This window comes from Mobula birostris, chromosome 5 (assembly GCF_030028105.1).
Source record: "Mobula birostris isolate sMobBir1 chromosome 5, sMobBir1.hap1, whole genome shotgun sequence".
NCBI lineage: Eukaryota > Metazoa > Chordata > Chondrichthyes > Myliobatiformes > Myliobatidae > Mobula > Mobula birostris.
In genome coordinates this window covers 86,270,088-86,283,919 of record NC_092374.1, presented here as the reverse complement: position 1 = coordinate 86,283,919, position 13,832 = coordinate 86,270,088, and the positions used below count along the sequence as shown (strand labels likewise).

General features: G+C 49.1%; 1 protein-coding gene across 1 annotated transcript in view; it reads left to right on the top strand.

Annotated features, from left to right (window-relative positions):
* The window catches only part of LOC140197833 (multifunctional procollagen lysine hydroxylase and glycosyltransferase LH3-like), a 121,134-nt gene extending 109,523 nt beyond the window's left edge, over positions 1-11,611 (top strand). Inside the window, exons 18-19 of the mRNA XM_072258311.1 lie at positions 4,684-4,809; positions 10,304-11,611. Of these exons, the coding sequence (XP_072114412.1) occupies positions 4,684-4,809; positions 10,304-10,459 (282 nt within the window). The 3' untranslated portion in view covers positions 10,460-11,611. The remainder of the gene's footprint in view (positions 1-4,683; positions 4,810-10,303) is intronic.
* Positions 11,612-13,832: the final 2,221 nt, after the last annotated feature.

Here is a 13,832-nt window from a genome sequence, read left to right as displayed (position 1 = left end):
ACATTCTTTCTCTCACTCTCCTTTTTCTCCCTCTGTCCCTCTGAATATACCTCTTGCCCATCCTCTGGGTCCCCCCCCCCCCTTGTCTTTCTTCCCGGACCTCCTGTCCCATGATCCTCTCGTATCCCCTTTTGCCAATCACCTGTCCAGCTCTTGGCTCCATCCCTCCCGCTCCTGTCTTCTATCATTTTGGATCTCCCCCTCCCCCTCCAACTTTCAAATCCCTTACTCACTCTTCCTTCAGTTAGTCCTGACGAAGGGTCTCGGCCTGAAACGTCGACTGCACCTCTTCCTAGAGATGCTGCCTGGCCTGCTGCGTTCACCAGCAACTTTGATGTGTGTTGCAGAATTCCTGTTATTTTTCGCAGTATGTCATGGTTTGTCCCCACTTACTGTCAGAAAGTGGTATAGCACTTACACTCATTTTTCATTGGCTAAGTGTTAGCTCACCTGATGTGATTGTTTTAATTATATAGCCTATTAGCTAGTTTATAAGGAATACTCCTTATCTATAAGTTACAGATTTTTCAGAGGCGCCATCTTTATTCCTTTTGTCTTGGCAACCTTCACCTCTCAGCATCATTTCACAGCTCTTTGTATGTTTGTTTGTACTTTGAAATCTTAGAATTAAGACTGCTCATCATTACTGACTCCCGGAAGAACCTGTTACGTACCCCGTAACTGGGTTGCCAAACCGGCAGAAATGGATCACTCAGTTGGAGTCTGGATTACTAGAACTAAGAAAGTTTTATTAAAGAAACAAGCAACACAGTACTCTAATCAAAAGGATAATGAATGCAACAGTTCAGCAATGATAAACATACATGTGCACAGAATTAAGATAACAGGATCAATCAAGCTCTATCGTTGTCTAGGGTAAATGACCAGTTTCAAAGTGACGCAAAGTTCAGTTCAATTTAGTTCGGTTCAGTTCACAGTAATCGCTGCCGTGGCGATGGACAATGGGGGGAAGGAGAGGGAGCAAAACGAATGAATATTCAAAACGGCTTCCACACAGACCTTCGCAGTCAGCTTTCGGGCGAGTCCTTTGTGATGTCATCTGAGGTCACCGACCGTGACCCCTCTGTTTCCAGATACGATCGTTTCTCTGCGGTGAACCCGGCACCCAGGCAAGGGTGGACACACACCAGGTTCCCGCCGATCGTGCCTTTCCACCCTGTGCGACTATGGCTTGTCCCGCGACCAGCCATCCAAAACTTCCCACCGACTTGTGAGAGACGCACCGCTTCCAGGGTCTCGTTACCTCGGGGTGTCGTGTGTGTCTTGCCTTAGCGAACCTGTCCCTTTTTATCCCCCTGCTGGGGTATCGCCTGTCCATCACTTCAAACAGTTCAGGGTTCAAAGGGGGAGCCGATCTTGACAGCTCTCCTTCCGTTAAACTCTCCCGTCCCTTCATTAACATCTCCAAATGCTGCTCCATTGTTTTCCTTATCTCTCTGTCTCCTGAAGACAGGTGGCAGACCAACTGTTGATCCCACTGGTGCCAGTACAGGACAGCTAACATCTTAATCTATGTGTATTCTCGTCACAAACCAAAAGGATCAGAAAATACGCAGAGATCCAACAATACATATAACCCAAGATGAATTATTTAAACAAATAAAGAATGCTAAATGAGCAACATATTTACAATATTACTCAATATTACTTAAATATTAAATACAAAACGGATAGTATCCCAGGATCTTGTGGAGTTAGAAGGGAGTTGCTCTTGAGTTCTTGTCTATGGTGACGGTTAAAAGGTTGGCACCATGTCGTGTAGAACAGTTTATACAACAGTATGTGCCCTTTGGCCCGTGATGTTGTGCCAAACTTTTAAACTACTCAAAGTAAAAATAAAGTTCAAAGTAAACTTTATTATTGAAGTACATATACGTCACTATATACAACCCTGAGATTCATTTTCCTGTGGGCATGCACAGCAAATCTATAGAATAGTAGAATAGTGACTATACCGGGTTCAATGAAAGATCAATCAGCATGCAGAAGACAAACTGTGCAAATGTAAGTAAATAGCAATAAATAACAAGAACATGAGATAATGAGATAAAGAGTGCTTAAGGTGAGATCATTGATTGTGGGAATATCTCAATGAATGGGCTTTTGTTCAAGAGTAACTGTTCTTGAACCTGGTGGTGTGAGTCCGCAGGCTCCTGTACCTTCTACCTGATGGCAGCAGTGAGAAAAGAGCTTGTCCTGGTTGGAGAGGATCTCTGATGACGTATGCTACTTTTCTATGACAGCATTTCACATAGACACGCTCAGTGGTTGAGCGGTGACGGACTGAGCTGAATCCACTACTATTTGTAGGATTTTCCATTCAAAGGCATTGCTGTTCCCATACTCTTTGCTGTAAGAGCAATTTAACCCTCCCTCCCACATAGCCCTCTAATTTTCTACTGCCCGTCTCAGAGTTTATTAAATGTCAGTGGTGTGCCTTCAATGAGATGGCCTCTACCCTCCCTTGCCCTCTGAACTCCATTTAGTATGGGTCCAGAGACATCAAACACTTTATACCACGGATTGGTATGACCACAGTGATAAACCTGAACGCTGGCTGAACTTGAACATGGATCTGATAATTACTTACTGTCCGTTACCCCACTGTCTTTAGGGCAGCAATGAAGGCCCTCCATCTGTATTCCTATTGTGCCCCACTGTGGTTCATCATTCCAGTAGCTTCCTCTCGGTTTTCACTGCCGTCAGCCATGTAAGTCCTGGGTGGAGACTCAGGAATACCGTCGCACTCAGATGTAGAAGGATTATTCGTTGCTGTTCTTGTAACAATTTTTTTGGCCATTGTTGGCCCTGAGCTGAACCCCCAGACCTGGAGGACCAGTGGACCACTCTTAGTCTGTCCTCTACCCATTGACCTGTTTGGCATGGATGACCCTACCAAGACCCAAAGCAGAAAATCCTGACATATGGATCTCATGGTTTGAGATAAAAACTTAATGGTAGATCAATGTGCTCTCCATAAGATATAAGAGTAGAAGTGGGCCATTCCGCCCATCGAGTCTGCTCCGCCATTCAATCATGGGCTGATCCAATTCTTCCAGTCATCCCCACTCCCCTGCCTTCACCCCATTCCCTTTGATGCCCTGGCTAATCAAGAACCTATCTATCTCTGCCTTAAATGCACCAAATGACTTGGCCTCCACAGCCGCTCGTGACAACAAATTCCACAGATTTACCACCCTCTGACTAAAGTAATTTCTCTGCATCTCAGTTCTAAATGGACATCCTTCAATCCTGAAGTTGTGCCCTCTTGTCCTAGAATCCCCTACCATGGGAAATAACTTTGCCACATCTAATCTGTTCAGGCCCTTTAACATTCGGAATGTTTCTATGGAATCCCCCCCTCAATCTCCTGATCTCCAGGGAATACAGCCCAACAGCTGCCAGATGTTCCTCATACAGTAACCCTTTCATTCCTGGAATCGTTCTCATGAATCTTCTCTGAACGCCCCCTCTCCAATGTCAGTATATCCTTTCTACAATACTGCACACAATGCTCCGTGTGGTCTCACGAGTGCCTTATAGAGCCTCAACATCACATCCCTGCTCTTAGATTCTGTACCTCTAGAAATGAATGCCAACATTGCATTTGTCTTCTTCACCACCGACTTAACCTGGAGGTTAACATTTAGGGTATCCTGCAGAAGGACTCCCAAGTCCCTTTGCATCTCTGCATTTTGAATTCTCTCCCCATCTAAATAATAGTCTGCCTGTTTATTTCTTCCACCAAAGTGCATGACCGTACACCTTCCAATGTTGTATTTCATTTGCCATTTCTTTGCCCATTCCCCTAAACTATCTAAGACTCTCTGCAGGCCCTCAACACTACGTGCTCCTCCACCTATCTTTGTATCATCAGCAAATTTATCCATAAATCCATTAAAACCATAGTCCAAATCATTGACATACATCATAAAAAGCAGTGGTCCCAACAATGACCCCTGTGGAACTCCACTGGTAACTGGCAGCCAGTCAGAATAGGATCCCTTTATTCCCATAGTTGGAATAAAGTCCCATAGTCTCTCCCGAGGCTGCCCACGAGACAGTGGGCTATTTCCCCATAGCTGGGGATCTGGTTCAGGAGCACCAGGGTGTGTCCACACACCGGTGGGCCTGCATGCTACGCGTGCAGGGGCCAGACCTCCTCCCCGTCCTCAGCCTGAGTCAGAGAGGAGTTCAGTTTCCATGTGTCGCCAGCCAGGAGGCACTAAGTAAGGCTTGCTGTTGGAGAGGCGGTGTACTGGCAGGGAGAGACCGACACATTCAGCTCTCCTTTTCACAAGACTGATAGCCATCAGTGGAAGCTGAAAGCAAGAGCGACAAGCACTACCATACTAGACATGTCACAACTACCATTTGGCACACTAGAGGCAAGTATATTAGGGACATTAAGAGATTCTTAAATAGGCACTTGGATGAAAGAAAAAAAAAGGTTTTATGTGTGATGGAAGGGTTCGAGTTTGTTAAAAGAATGGCATTCAGTACAGGTCCATTGTGGGCTGGAGGGCCTGTACTCTTATATTTTCTATGTAAACCCACCTCATGGTAGTCCTTGTGTAGTGGAGGCAGCCACAGTGTGTGTTGTCGGGGGAGACCCTGCTGCGGTCTGGGAGACCCGTCTCACCCCTTGTGTCTTCTACACAGGCGGAAGCAGTCATGAACTTCATGGTCCGTTACCGGCCCGACGAACAACCCTCCTTGCGACCCCACCACGACTCCTCCACCTTCACCATCAACATCGCCCTCAACACCAAAGGTGTCGACTACGAGGTAGGTGTCGAGACCCCTGCCCTCCCTCCTTCCCTCCGCGCACATCGCCGGAACGAGACATTGCTCCCCCCTCTGCGGTCCCTACCTCAGGATGAGTCGTGTTCCCCGGCGCTTTGCACGTAGTTGGTGGAGTCTCGTTCTGTAACTGCTCTGCCTTAGCTGAAGCCTTGGGCAGGGGTGAGGGACCAGCCTCCCACCCTATCCCTGGCCATTCCTCCTTTTCTCCCTTAATCCCACCAATAACCCTCCCAATAAATTTCCCAGCCGTCAGACCATATGATGCAGGAGCAGAATTAGCCCGTTAAGTCTGCTCCACCATTTGATCATTTACCCTATCGCCTCCGTTTTCCCCGTAACCTTTGATACCCTGACTAATCTAGAACCTAGCAACCACTGCTTTAAATATTCCCGATGACTAGGCCTCCACAGCCATCTGTGGCAATGAATTCCACAGATTCACCACCATCTTATCATCTCTGTTCTGTTCGGAGGAAACATCCTCTCCACATCCACTCTATCTGACCCTTGCAGATACCCGCCAGGAAAAGCGGTCACGTTCCAGGGTAGAGGAGTGTGCTTTCTGGTCCCTGTTGTTGCCCTCCTCCCCAATTCCCAGTCATCTGTGGTCCAACACTTTTCCAAATTCCCAGTCTCCTGTGCCGTGACCTTCTGTCCAATTCCCAAGTTCCCATTTCAGTTCCCCTCCCTATTCCGTCATCTCTTCCAGGTACTGTCCTTGGCCTCCTTCACTGCAGGATGAGTCTAGAGAAAGAGCACATCATATCCCGTGCTGGGCGGTCTACATCCCGTCAGCATAAATATTGAATGCTCCAGGTTCATTTATCCTGCTCCCCCTCTTTTCCCCATTCCCTCTCCCCCCGATCTCCCCAGTTCCTCCCACACCCTCCCCAACGCTCTTCCATCTGCCCATCACCCACACACCTCCCACTGGGTCCCCTCCCCACACTGTTCCCATTTGCCCTCCCCATCTCTCGTTTGGTTCCATACTCCACCTTCCTCTCCCAACAGATCCCACCTTCTACAGACCTTTGTCACCACCACCCCTCACCTCCCAACCTCTGTCGCTGTTCCCAGTCTCCCCTCCTCTATCTGCCTTTCACCCTTCGTTACCTGATCCACCCCTCACCTCCCAACCTCTGTCGCTGTTCCCAGTCTCCCCTCCTCTATCTGCCTTTCACCCTTCATCACCTGATCCACCCCTCACCTCCCAACCTCTGTCGCTGTTCCCAGTCTCCCCTCCTCTATCTGCCTTTCACCCTTCATTACCTGATCCACCCCTCACCTCCCAGTGAGACTAATCCCACTCTCCCCTCCTCCATCTGCCCATCACCCTTCATTACCTGGATCCACCCATCATCTCCCAGCCTCTGACACTATTCCCACTCTCCCCTATATCCCTCTTCACCTGGATCCACCCATCACCTCCCAGCCTCTGTCACTATTCCCACTCTCCCCTCCTCCATTTGTCCATCACCCTTCATTACCTGATCCACCCATCACCTCCCAGTGAGACTAATCCCACTCTCCCCTCCTCCATCTGCCTATCACCCCTCTTCACCTGGATCCACCCATCACCTCCCAGTGAGACTAATCCCACTCTCTCCTCCTCCATCTGCCCATCACCCTTCATTACCTGGATCCACCCATCACCTCCCAGCCTCTGACACTATTCCCACTCTCCCCTATATCCCTCCTCACCTGGATCCACCCATCACCTCCCAACCTCAGTCACTATTCCCACTCTCCCCTCCTCCATCTGTCCATCTCCCCTCCTCACCTGGATCCACCCATCACCTCCCAGTCTCTGTCACTATTCCCACTCTCCTCTCCTCCATCTGCCTATCACCCTCCTCACCTGGATCCACCCATCACCTCCCAGTGAGACTAATCCCACTCTCCCTTCCTCCATCTACCTGTCACCCTTCTTCACGTGGATCCACCCATCACTTCCCAGTCTCTGACACTATTCCCACTCTCCCCTCCTCCATCCACCCATCACCTCCTAGCCTCTGTCACTATTCCCACTGTCCCCTCCTCCATCTGCCCATCACCCCTCCTCACCCAGATCCACCCATCACCTCCCAGCCTCTGTCACTATTCCCACTGTCCCCTCCTCCATCTGCCCTCCTCCCCTCCTCACCCGGATCCACCCATCACCTCCCAGCTTTTGCTCCATCCCTTCCCCTCACCTCTTTATACCCACTGTCTCCCATTCTGAATCTCCTTAATTCTTCTAAGACAACAGAGGCCAACACACACACAAAAAAATTGGAGGAACACGTGTCGGGCAGCATCTGTGGAGGGAAATAGACAGTCGATGTTTCAGGGTAAGGCCCTTCCTCCAGTCTGGGTAAAGGGTCCCAACCCGAGACGTCGACTGTCCCATTTCTGTCCACAGGTGCTGCCCGAACTGTTGAGTTCCTCCGACGATTTGTCTTTCCCTCCCCGATGAGTGGGATTGCCTGCCCAGAGGGAAATAGTTCCCGGGACGTGGACATTTCTGACCATACCAACCTTTATTGCCCATCCATAGTCACCTCAATACTGAGGAAGTGGTTGGGCCTGGAGTCACCTAGAGGCCAGACGAAGTGAGGAGATATTTGGGTGGACACCTCAATAGGCAAGGCCTAGAACAGGGGTTCTCAACCTGGCATGTACAGACCCCTTGGTTAATGTCAAGGGCCCATGGCATAAACTAGGTTGGAGCCTGTGGTCCAGAAGGATACAATCCTAAATGGGACTGGTGTAGATGGGAAAGAGGTCTGCACAGACGTGCTGGGTTAAAGGGCCTAATTCTGTACTGTCAAACTCAATGACTGTTATATTGGACAGCAGGACCTCTGCTCTTGTTGCAGAGGTGAGCTCTCTTCGCCTCGCTGGGACAGAGAGACTGTCTGAGATACCAAAGTGCTGGTTTGTGGACTGTAGTTTCATGGACTCTGGATCAAGGGCTGTTTGGGGCTTCTACTCTTGCTTACGTGGTGGGGATGGAGGTGTGGTAGGTGTTGGTGCTTTTATTGTCGTGGGTGGGGAGCGGGGGGGTTGATGCTTTTACTGCTGTTTGTGCGAAGGATGGGGGAGGGGGGCTTCGAAGTTTCTATCATTCGTTCTAGGGGGTTCCTGTTTGGTGGGTGTCTGAAGAATAGGAATTTCAGGTTGTATACTGTATACATTCTCAGATATTAAAGTGAATGTTTGAACGGCTGCATAGCACAGTCACTTTACACAGCCAGCAATCGCTGAACAGGGTTCGATTCCCACCGCCGTCTGTAAGGAGTTTGTACGTTCTCCCTGTGACCCCGTGGGTTTCTTCCTCCCACAGTCCAAACACGCATGGTTAAGGTTAGTGAGTTGTGGGCAGGCAGTGTTGCCGCCAGAAGCGTGGCCTTGTGGCAAAGTTTGCTGACAATACAAAGACAGGTGGAGGAGCAGGTAGCTTTGAGGAAGTAGAGAGGCTACAGAAGGATTTAGACAGATTAGGAGAATGGGCAAAGAAATGGCAGATGGAATACAATGTCAGGAAATGTATGATCATGTTCTTTGGTAGAAGAAATAAAAAGATAGACTATTTTCTAAATGGAGAGAAAATTCAATTTCCGAGGTGCAAAATGACCTGGGAGTTCTCGGGAAGGTTAATTTGCAGACTGAGTAGGTGGCAAGGAAGGCAAATGTGATGTTGGCATTCATTTCGAGAGGACTAGAATATAAAGGCAAGGATGTAATGTTGAGGATTTATAAAGCACTGGTGAGGCCTCACTTGGAATATTGAGAGCAGTTTTGGGTCCCTTATCTAAAAAGGATGTGCTGACATTGGAGAGGGTACAAAGGAGGTTCAGAAAAATGATTCCAGGATTGAATGGCTTGTCATATGAAGAGAATTTGATGGCTCTGGGCCTGTATTCACTGGAATTCAGAAGAATGAGGGGTGACCTCACTGAAACCTATTGAATGTTGAAAGGCCTCGATACAGTGGATGTGGAGAGGATGTTTCCTCTAGTGGGAGGGTCTAAGATCAGAGGACACAGCCTCAGAATAGAGGGGCGTCCTTTTAGAACAGAGATCAGGATGAATTTTCTTTAGCCAGAGAATGGTGTATCTGTGGAATTCGTTGTCACAGGCAGCTGTGGAGGCCAAGTCATTGGGTGTATTTATGGAAGAGGTTGATAGATTTTTGGTTAGTCAGGGCAAGAATGGATACAGGGAGAAGGCAGGAGATTGGGGTTGAGAGGGAAGTGGATCAGTCATGATGAAATGGCAGAGCAGACTTGATGGGCCAAATGGCCTAATTCTGCTCCTATGCTTTAATGGTCTTGTGGACACCTGCGGGCTGCCCAGCACAACCCTCACTCATTTATTTTGATAAAAAACGACACATTTCACTGTATGCTTCAATGTACATGCGACAGTCAAAGCTTATTTTTATCTTTATTTCTCTCCCTGAAATGCAACCATCTCTGGTTACCAAAAACTCATTTGAACTTGGACCTGTCTCTTTTTATGTATTTAAATACCTCACCACCCCTGAGGTGAGATTCGAACCGATGTCACCGCAGAGTTTCCAACTGCCATCCCGGGAGCCCAAACCAAGCGATAGAGAAACGCTGAAATCTTCAGCATTGCACACAAAGTGCTGGAGGAATTCAGCAGGTCAGGCCTGATTCAAGAGTCTTGGCCCAAAGTGCCAACTGTTCATTTCTCCCATAGGGATCCATTGCACAGGTTGATTGGGTGGTTTGTTGGCCTTCATAAGTCAGGGGATTGAGTTCAGGAACTACGAGGTGATGCTGAAGCTCTACTAGAGTACAGGGTTAATGGCACGATTCTTCACAGTGTGGATGAACAGAGGAATCTTGGGGTCCAGATCCCTCAAAGGTTCCAATGCCAGTTGGCAGGGTATTTGTGAAGGCATGTGCTGGCCTTCGTTAGTCAGCGGATTGAATTCAAAGTGTAATGTTACAGCTCTATGGTTAGACCACACTTGGGGTATTGTACTCAGTTCTCGGCACCTCAGTATAGGAAGGATGTGGAAGCTTTAGAGTGGTTACAGAGGAGATTTACCAGGATGCTGCCTGGGCTAGAGAGAATGTCTTATGGGTAATGGTTGAATGAGCTAGGGGTTTTCTCTTTGGAGCAAAGGAGAATGAGAGGCCTACATAGCGTTGACAGCCAGCACCTTTCTCCCCAGGGCGGCAGTGACTAATATCAGAGAGCATCTGTTTAAGTGGAGGAAAGTATAAGGGGATTTTCAATTCATCTTGGAGTAGGCTAAAAAGACAGCACAACATCGTGGACCGAAGGGCCTGTACTGTGCTGTTATATTCAACATGCTACCTGTCCCGCTGAGTTCCTCCCCTGTGTGTGTGTGTGTGTGTGCATGCGTGTGTTTATTGCCCGGGAGCCCAGCTCCGGAGGGCTGGTCACTGTCCTGCCCAGAGCGGCTGTTTCTCACCCGTCGTCTCCCTTTCTCCGGCAGGGTGGAGGCTGCAAGTTCTTGAGGTATAACTGCTCGGTGGAGAGTCCGCGCAAGGGCTGGTCGCTCATGCACCCGGGACGTCTGACCCACTTCCACGAGGGCCTGCCGACCACCAGAGGGACGCGGTATATCATGGTCTCCTTCGTGGACCCCTAACAAAGGCCATGCCGGACGTCTGGAGCGGTGGGGGGAGAGACCCCTGGCTTTTCAACCAGACTTTCTGCAGTTATTTAAAAGAAGGTCTCCATCCCTACCTTCCTCCACCCCACTCCTCTCCAATCCTCCATCCTCTATCTCCCTCCCTTTCCTCTCCCATACCCCTCCCCTTGGTTGGACAATCAACAATTGACCGATTTTGAAGAGAAAGACCCCTATCAGCCCTAAAACCACCTCCATCAATCAGACCTTACCGGGCCTCTCCATATTGGTTACCTTTCTCTTCCCCTGCACCCTGCGGACTCTGATTGGACATTCTGGATCAGTTCACCATGGAAACCCAGCGCCTTGGATAACCCACTGGCCTCGAGATCTTCTGAGAGAGGGTGGGTCAGCAGCAACCCTGTCCTCCGCACCCTCTGATCGCCTCAGTGCCTATCCAGCTGCAAGAGACGTCCGGCAAGTTTGCAGTCCTCCAGACGAAGTCACCTCAGCCTTATCACCAGCCTTTGCCCCAGTGTTCTGGACTCTCCGAGAGGGAGGGGGACTCTGGGCTTCAGCCTTGACCTGATTCCTCAGTGTGAAGGCCATCAACCGGAAACTTTGCCTCCTGCTCCTCCCTCCTCCTGTCGTGCCTTACTTTGCACTGCCAAGATCTGCGGGACCTGTGCACCTAATTCTCCCCCGGGCGCTCCTCATTTCGTTTCTGGGGAGAGGGAGGTCAGGTGGGTAGGCCGAATGGGGCGATGGACAGGCTAAATACCACCTGTGTCGTTTATTCCCGCCCACTCCCTCTGGGATCCGGTCGTCCTGCCAGGTCCTGAGCACAGCCGTTGCTGCCTCAGTTTTGGCCCAATTTGGACCAGTGGTAAACGAGGTGAGGGGCCTCCCTGGTATGGGGAGAGGGAGACCGTAGTCCTCGTAGAAGCCACCCACTGTCTCTCCTCCATGTCCCACAGCATCCTGACTTGGATATGCTTTAGAAATACGTCCTCCGCCAGAGCAACTCAGTGGGAACCATAAGATAGAGGAGCAGAATTACGCCTTTCAACCTGTCACCCTTTCAGAATCACCTCCATCTACACACAGCCCCCCCACCCTGGCTTTCTGGGGTGGGGTCACTACCATCAGGATCTCTGTATCCCAGTTTGTGGGGGGGGGGGGGGGGAGGGGTTGTGTTCCTGATCAGACAGTGGTTCCCATTTCACTTATCAAGTTCGAGTCTATACTAACCCTGGAATCAATGCTATGTTAACTCCCGGATTCTGTTTCACTGGGGCCCCACGAGTCATTGGCATGAGGGAGGGAATTCCGCACGGCTAGTGGGAGAACGTGCAATCTACACACAGGTGGTGCCAGAGGTCAGGATTGAACCTGTGTCTCTGGCACTGGGAGGCAGGGGCTCTGCCTGTCGGGTTTGGTAGAACATAGAACAGCACAGGAACAGGCCCTTCAGCCCACAATGTTGTGCCAGACCAAATAATGTAATCAAATGGCCAACGAACCTAATCCCTTCAGTTTACACAATTTCCATAATCTTCCACTTCTTCCCTCATATTCATCTGCCTATCTAAACGTCTCTTAAAAGCCCTTAATATGTCTGTCTCTGCCACCACCCCAGGTACCCACCATTCTCTGTGTTTAAAAAAAACACTTCCCTCACATCTCCTTTGAAATCATCTGCTCTTATCTTTAATGCTTGCCCTCTGGTATTAGACATTTCTACCCTGGGAAAGAGATACTGACTGTCCACTCTGTCTATGTCTCTCATAATCCTTGTAAACCTCTATCAGATCTCCCCTCAGCCTCTGCTGCTCCAGAGAAAACAACCCAAGTTTATCTAGCCTCTCATGATAGCACACACCCTCTAAACCAGGCAGCATCCTGGTAAACCTCTTCCGCACCCTCTCCAAAGCCTCGACATCCTTCCTACAGTGAGGCAACCAGAACTATGCTGTATTCCAGATGCAGCCTAACCAGAGTTTTAAAAAGTTGCAGCATAACTTCCTGACTTTTGACCTCAATGCCTCGACTAATAAAAACAAGCATTCCATAAGCTTTCTTAACCACCCTATCGACCTATGTAGCCCCTTTAAAGGAACTTGGACCCCAAGATCTCTCTTCTCACCAACACTGTTAAGGGTCTTGCCTGTAACAGTGTACTGTCTCATGGTGTTTGACCTACCAAGATGCCACACTTCACATTTGGCCGGGTTAAACTCCATCTGCCATTTCTCCACCCATATCTGCAACTGATCTATATCCCATTGTATTCTTTGTCAGTCTTCCACACTACCAACAACAGCACCAATCTTCGTGTCACCTGCAAACTTACTAACCAACCCATCTACATTTTCATCCAGGCCATTTCTATACATCGGAAACAGCAGAGGTCCCAGTACAGATCCCTGCAGAACACCACTAATCACCGACCTCCAGCTGGAATAAGTGTCTTCACCCACTACTGTCTTCTATGGACTAGTTAGTTCTGAATCCAAACGGCCAAGTCACCATTGACCCCATGCACATTAATCTTCTGGATGAGCCTCCCATGAGGGACCTTGTCAAACGCCTTAGTAAAATCCATGTAGACCACATCCAGAACTTCATCAATCACCCTCATCACCTCGTCACCTCATCAACACGCTCAGTCAAGTTAGTAAAACACGACTTGCTCTTCAAAAAGCCGTGCTGGTACTCCCTAATTAGACCATGGTTTTCCAAATGCTCATAAATTTTCTCCCCAGTAATTTCCCTCTCACTGAGGTGAGATTCACCAGTCTATAGTTTCCAGGATTATCCCTGGTTCCCTTCTTGAATAATGGAACAACACTTACTATGCGCCAGTCCTCCGGGACCTCGCCGGTGGCTCGAGAGGACACAGAGATATTGATCAAGGCCCCAGCAATCTCTTCACTTGCCTCTCTCATTAACCGGTGGTATATCCCATCAGACCCTGGGGACTTACCCACCCTAATCCACTTTAAGAAACTACCTCCTCCTTTACTTCAAAACACCCTAACACATCAGTACTGATGTCCCTGGCCTCCAGGTCCTTCTCCTTGGTAAATATTGATGTATAGTACTCGTTAAGGATCTTGCCCACATCCTTTGCATCCAAGCAAATATTCCACCCCTTGGTGTGCTAGTGCTCTTTGTTCAAACAAGCTGGGAGTACACGTGTGTGCACACCCACTAACTCGAAAGGCCTCAGATTATTTATTACCAGTTATTTCTTTTTCCCTGTGCATTTTGTTTTTTGGTTGAGCTTTATCTCAAATCCACTCCTTGTCTCTGCATCCAACCCTTCCCCCCAGAAGGGCAAGGTGAGACCCCTTGCCTACTCTCTGAAGAAAGGTCTCCCCGCTGGGGA